This window comes from Adiantum capillus-veneris, chromosome 10 (assembly GCF_014529385.1).
Source record: "Adiantum capillus-veneris isolate H3 chromosome 10, ASM1452938v2, whole genome shotgun sequence".
Classification (NCBI taxonomy): Eukaryota; Viridiplantae; Streptophyta; class Polypodiopsida; order Polypodiales; family Pteridaceae; genus Adiantum; species Adiantum capillus-veneris.
This window is the reverse complement of record NC_140940.1, coordinates 38,046,441-38,053,455: the sequence shown is the minus strand read 5'-3', so window position 1 is coordinate 38,053,455 and position 7,015 is coordinate 38,046,441. Positions and strand designations below refer to the sequence as shown.

General features: G+C 46.5%; 1 protein-coding gene across 1 annotated transcript; it reads left to right on the top strand.

Annotated features, from left to right (window-relative positions):
* The first annotated feature begins 3,210 nt into the window (after positions 1 to 3,210).
* Positions 3,211 to 5,827, top strand: LOC147448706 (expansin-A11-like). Its single transcript, XM_086521241.1, has 3 exons — positions 3,211 to 3,658; positions 3,748 to 4,042; positions 4,916 to 5,827. The coding sequence occupies exons 1-3, from the start codon at positions 3,478 to 3,480 to the stop codon at positions 5,217 to 5,219; spliced, it is 780 nt and encodes a 259-aa protein (XP_086377367.1). The 5' UTR covers positions 3,211 to 3,477; the 3' UTR covers positions 5,220 to 5,827.
* Positions 5,828 to 7,015: the final 1,188 nt, after the last annotated feature.

Below are 7,015 nucleotides of genomic sequence, written 5' to 3'. Positions count from 1 at the left end.
GTGGTCTGCAAGAGGCATTAGGTGAGCTGTGTGGCTCTATGTGCAAGGATGAGCTCGAGGAGCCGTTGCTTGAGGCCGCCACAGGTTTGGGTGATGAACAGGTACTTTTGGCCATGGACAAAGAGAAAGAGCAGGTTATGGATGCAGCTAGGCCATCGAGGGAGATGTGCCATTGGGTGTTGAAAGCCATGCTTGTGAGTGCAGCAGTGCAGTGGGCAGTACGCCAGTTGCATGAGTCCGTGGAGGGTGCCTCCACATTACATGGTTGGGAGGGAGGGTCAGGTTTGTATGCTGATGTTGGTGCCAGTGTTGGTATGGCCGTTGGGCAAAGTGGTGAGCACGGAAGTGCTCTTTTGAATGCTTGGATGCTAGTGACTGTGCGGAGTAGTGAGGAGATGTTGGGTGCATTTTATATGCACTATTGGGTTGGTGTTGGGGAGCAGTTCTATAGGGAGGTGCAGCAGGTGGATGGTGATGGCTAATGCCAGGTGTTTGACCTTGGAGGTTGATAGCAGATAGTCCAGGGGGTTGGGCAACCCGCCCGATGAGCAGCAACAAGGAGCTATGTATATATTGTACATACAGGTTGTGGTGTGGTTTGAGGTTTGCTCAGTGTTGGTGTGGTTGTGCCGTTTTGGTGTGCAGTGAGTATGCTTTTGGTTGAGCATAAATGCTCAACAAGGGGGTGGGCAATGATGGTGCAACCAAATGCTGTCGACGATAGAAATGGGCACAAGCGGGGCTATGTGGTCGAGCAGATGCGGGCCTAGGTGATAGTGTAGCTGTGAAGTGCGGCTGCAGCCAAGGGCAGGTGAAAGTGTATGCTTGATGCGGCCTTTTAGGCCATGGGTGTGTTGTCAGGCACTAAATTGGATGGTGGGTCTATATGCCCGAAGTGGTGGTTTTGCATGCCAGAGTGTGGCCCTTGGTGTGCTTTTCGAGCAGGTCCAGACGGCTCATCAAACGGAGCCCGCTGATAAGAGAGATATGGCCATTTGAAGTGGGGTGCGTTGTAGATCCTCGTCGGATTGGGCAGGTGCAAGTGGTTGGCAAAAGATGATGTGAGTGCCTATGCGTGAAGTGCTCGAGTTGTGGAGCATGCCTGTCTTCTCGGATTGTGAATCGCAGATCTAGATAGCAAGTTATGGTCATTTGAAGATTTTTCGGGGGCCGGTTCTGAGCCCACTTGGCTACATGGGAAGATGTGCCATCTGGTGGTTTTTGAGCCTTGCCAAGGTTCTCGGTGGGAATGTTTACCATGTGGAGCTAGTTGGAATCGACTGCACGTCCATCGGATGCTCGTTCGGTCAGATACAATGAAATGAAGTTGGGAGCATTTGGGCGGCTAAAAATTGCAGATGTTTTTTCCTTGTTTTAGAGGCCTTAGTTCGAGGGTGCAGATGGTTTGAAATGCAGAGATGACAGGTGTAGACGGGGCCGGGAATGTGGAGTCTCCGTTGGTTTCTTCTGCTTGGCAATCGGGTCCGGGAGCCACAAAGGAAAGCTTATACAAGGAGGCCAAAAAATTTGGATGGTTTTCATTCTTCATGTGAAGTATTTCATGAGGTTTGAAGGCCAAGGCATTGGAGGGTGCCACGTGGCACACTGGAAAGTCCCACATGCGGAGTGAGAGGCCGGGAGCTCGGACTATATGGGCTGAGCCATGAGGCCCCCTTAGTATCACAAAGGGAGAGAGGGGCTCCTTGGGAGCTCGTGGCCATGGCGTCCGCGCATGGCGCTGTTGTGGTGGTGCTGCAGGCGGCGGTGCGGTGGTTTTGGGCGGCTACGCGCGCGCGAGGAGGGTGATGACATGGCATGATTGCGTGGCTAGCCCAGTTTCACACGGGCAGTGGCCCTCGTTGCAAAAGTCTTTTGAGAAGGAGGTTTTTTACCCGCCTAGGAGCAACGACGGCGCCGTCGTTGCTCCCTAGGGGCTCATATGAGATAAGAGGAAGTCTTTGGGTGGTGAACACAGCCCGCCAAGTGTCACAGGAGGAGCGAAAATGCTAAAATGAAGAAAGAGGCCTCATAAAAAACGTTTTTTTTGGTAAATGAGGGGGTCTTTTTAGTTTTTTTGTCTGCTCGCTCGTTTTGGAGGCATGGAGAGCTCACGAGGAGCAGGAAGACTATGGAAACTTTGTGCTCGGGCTTGAGCAGGGCTCGCCCTTTCGTGTATTTTGGTCCACACCGGTTGCGGCTATGAGGATTGTACAATTTCTTGCGTGAATGACGAAGAACTACGCATTGCAGTCGAGTTTCTTGCGCGGTCTCATCCCCCCTTTCCCCCTTTCTGTTTTGCTCTCGTGTCTGTGCGTGCGGGCGTGTCGGCAAGTGTGTACCGCTCCGACGGAGTATTGTAGAGAGAGAGAGAGAGAGTGCGTGTGGTGTTTTGAATGAGTGGGAGTGCGCAAAGGCTATTGCAGATGGGTGCGGGTTGTGTGAGTTCAGGTGTGTCTATGTGAGCGCATGTGCGCGCAGAGTTCGGTGAATCGAGCGAGTCGAAGGTGCTCGCAAAGTGGATTGGGGTGCAGTGTGTGCCCTGGGCTATAGTTGGCAAACCGTGTTGGCGCGCTGGACGTGCTCCCCATTCCCCCTCTCCAACGCTTTGAATTTATAAGGGAGAAGCAAAATTACAACTGAATACCCATGGAGCTTTATGCAGGAAGGGCTGCAGACCTCTAGGATTCCTTGACGACAATGGGTCTCTAGATGTGATCTATAATTGGGTACAGGAGATGAAGGATGAAGTGCTTGAGCTAGCCAGTAAATATGAGGAGGCCCTCAACTTTGCCAACAAGCTTCAGGAAAAGATAGACCGACTGTGAAGAAAAAGGATTAACTTCTAACTGTTAATTATCAGTTGGCACACATAGTCTTGATTGTATCTGTTTCGGTGTGCCGTTGATGAGTAGGTGGTTGATTGGTTGTCAAACAAATTGACCATGCGTGTGCGGCAATTGGGCGGTCGGATCGGATCAAGCGTGAACGGTGTTTCCACTTTGTCTCCAAATGTGGATATGAGGTTATTGTTAAGTCGCAGTGAATGTGAAATGTTAGCAAATTGCCGACACGGAGGAGTTAGGTGATGAGCCTCCAGCACGGATCAACTTCTTCAATAACCTGAAAAGTAATAGAAGCCCCATTTTGTAGGCAAAAGCATGGCCAACTTTCCACATGCGCACATGCAAGCCACTTGGGGCCACTCATTCTCTGCTTCGACGTCTGATCTGCAAGTGCTGCTCTCTTCTTCAATTCTCTGCCTTCACATCACCGCAATCACCCACAGACACACACACACACACACACAGAGAGAGAGAGAGAGAGAGAGAGCGCATTCTGTGTGTGTACTCTAATTGCCCCTCCATGAACACTTCTACTTATACCGTCATCGCCCAGCTCCTGTAACCCATCCTCTTCTTCTCTGCTTTGGTTATTACGCACCTTAGTTCGTCAGGCTCGCGAAGAAGAGGATCAGCCATGCCAAGAAGCTTGTCGCAGCAGCATGTAGCCCTCATGGCTTCCATCCTTGTCATGATGAGACTGAGCAGTTTTTGCGTCTCCCTGGGCGGATACTACGGAAGAGGAGGAGAGGGGAATTCTGGGTGGAGTCAAGCACATGCCACATACTATGGCGGCAGCGACGCCTCTGGGACAAATGGTAAGATTTCATGATGAGGGCAATGCAAGAGGAATTAGCTAAATGTCAGCCAAAAGCTAATGTTTTGATCTCTGTATGTATGTGTGTAGATGGGGCTTGTGGATATGGAAATCAAATCTCTGCATATGGTACCCTAACCACCGCCTTAAGTGCTCCGCTCTTTACCGGAGGCGACACTTGCGGGGCATGCTTCGAGATAAAATGTGAAAGTGACGGATGTTTAGCTGGACAGCCATCTATTGTGGTGACGGCAACAAACCTGTGTCCACAAGGCAGCAATGGTGGGTGGTGCGATTCTCCCAAGCAGCACTTTGATTTGGCACAGCCTGCCTTCTCGCAGATAGCACAAATTCCATATGGCCATGTGCCTCTACTCTTCCGAAGGTAGGCCGGTTGGTCAATGTAGAATCATGTCAGAAAGCCCTGATTGATGTAATGTGCATTCATAACAGCATGCCCTTAATGCTGCCAGTGGCATTTATTCATGTTGCAGGGTTCCTGTTGGTCAATGTAGAACCATGTCAGAGCCCTGATTGATGTAGTGTGCATTCATAACAGCATGTCATTAATTTGCTGCCAGTGACCTCTCCCCTTCTATGTATTCATGTTGCAGGGATGATAATAAGCATTTGCATAAAACTTAGGTCTATTGTGATCCCACCTAACACTAGAAGATTTAGAAATTTTCTCATGTCGGAAAACAGAGTCTTTTTCAGTGTTTTTCATACAATGCATAACATCATGAGCTTCTGCTCGAGGGGCACCGTATACCTAGCTAGGTACGATTGGGGGCAGGGGACCGCTGGCCCCCCCACCGGGCCGGCGGTCCCCTTCCCCCAATCGTACCTAGCTAAGTATACGGTGCCTCGTTCACAGAAGCTCATGGTGTTGAGGTAAGTCACAATGTGGGAATTATTGTGAGAATTTATCCAAAACTTCTTGTGTATAAATTTTAAAAATTTACCTACATATATGTCTGAGGCTAGAAAACCTTTAAAATCTACTATTAAAGCCTTTAAATTTAGTCAATTTACCTCTAACCTTTAGAGAAATTTAGTCTTAAAGCCTACAAATCTTGAAATTTACCTCCAAATATTAAATTTGAAGGTTTGAAACCCTGCTAAATTTAGTGAGATCTAGCATAAAAACCTCTTAATTTAGTCAATTTACCTCTTAAAGTTCTCATGTACAGGCTTTCCAAGTTCCTATATAAAAGTTTATTTGGAGCACTGCTAATGATGCTAAGACCATGTGCAGGGTTCAATGCTCCCGGTCTGGCGGTGTCCGTTTCCAAGTGAATGGTCACACCTTCTTCAACTTGGTGTTGGTGACGAATGTGGGGGGCGCGGGAGACGTGCGCTCGGTGGAGGTCAAGGGATCGGGGACAGGATGGCAGCAAATGCAGCGCACGTGGGGTCAAAATTGGAAGGATGGGGGAAACCTCTGTGGGCAAAGCTTATCCTTCCGAGTGACTACGAGTGATGGCCGCACCATGGCTGCCTATGATGTAGCCCCCTCCAACTGGCAATTTGGCCAAACTTTTGAAGGGGACCAATTCTGAACCTCATCAACCAAGAAAAAAGAAAAAGACCCCAATATTTTTAGCTCCATTCTTGATCAACACATGCAATGATCAAGCCAAGCCAGCATTTGCATGGGTTAATCAAGAATGCCATTTTTGATGAACACGTTGCGTGTGTACGGTAAGCTAGCGCCCACCTTGAACATGTGTGTGTGTGTGTGTGACTTTGCCCTCAAAACCTCATAATCCTAGCCTCATGTACACCTTATCCCAAATGTATATTGTGCTGATGATCCCTTCTTTGTATCCCATTCCCATGCATCATAATCAGCTGCCTAAGCAATCCACCTTTCCAATTATTCCCCTTCTATTTGTAATTTTTTGGGCACTTGTGCATCAACTTGCACTGCCTCCTGAAGTGCTTGGAGATCATGCCCCATTTCACAAGCCACCCGGCCAACAGCCGCGGCAATGGCGTGAATGCCCACCATTCTATCGAGTGGGCCCTCACTATTAATTAATAAAAGGCTCCTTAGCTGCCTTTGAATCTTTCCCTTTTAACCTTTTGTAATCTTTTCATACTCATCATGTATCAGTAGAGAAGAGGCTATTGGGGCTTTTTGCTAATAATTTTCTTGTTCATTGGACCTCGCTATTTTGACTTAGTGGTGCCATGTAAATGCTACAATAGAAAGCTTCTCTCTCTCTCTCTCTCTCCCTTCCCCCCCCCCCCCCCCCCCCCCCCCCCCCCCCCCCCCCCCAAAAAAAAAAAAAAGAAAAAGTGCAAGTCCATGAGCCCACACATACACATACAATTCTCACAATATGACTCTTGCTCAAACGTCTTTCACAACACTCCAAATAGTTCAATTATGCATGCATGTAGCAGTATTGTAGACTCATCATGTAGTTTTGTCGGAGTATGAGTAAAGATTATCTAATTAATGAGAGATGGGGTGCACATGCATTACCCATTTACATCTACTTTGGGTCTAGTGTTCTTCATGTTTTATACCTTGTTAGCTATAGGGCCCCACGAGTAAATATAGTTTTATGTGCTAACCCTATGATTGGGTTCTTTTGAGATATAAAGACGCTCACATTGCAATATTGAACAAGTGAAAGAACCACGGTGGCTTTCTAAAATAATTAGAATGTGATAAAATCATTAGGTTGAGTTTAAATAGTGTTCAAGAAAAGATTGGCTCAGCTTAGCCTTGAGCTCGTTGAAAATGGAAACTAGCTAGTTGCAAACCATGGTAAAGGGAATAAAAACTAGTGAAATATGTAGAAAATAGTTCAAAAATTTGTAAATTTTAAATATATGCTAGTAATTTTGGTTCGCTTCTTTGTGGGAAGGAAACTTAGCCGATGGCCACTTAATAAAAGAGACTTTCCTGAATATTAACTAGAATTAAGTTATAGAATGTAAGAAAAGTCAAGCCATGTGAGGGTGTGAAATGAAATTTGAAATAAACAAGTGAAAGGGTCACGATGGCTTTCTAAAACAATAAGAAAGTGATAATATCATTAAGTTGAAAGTGATCGAAAAAAGATTGCCTCAACTTATCCTTGAATCGAGTGAAAATTGAGACTAGCCAATTGCAAACCATGGTAATAATGGGAAGAAAAACTGGAAAATATGTGAAAAATAGTTCAAAAATCTTACGTATTTTTGGTTTGCTTATTTGTGAGGAGGAAACTCGACCGATGATCACTTAATAAAGAGACTTTCTCGAATATGGACTAAAATTAAATTATAGAATGCAAAAAAAATCAAGCCATGTGAGACTATGAAATGAAATGTGAAATTAAAAAAACTCATCAATATATAT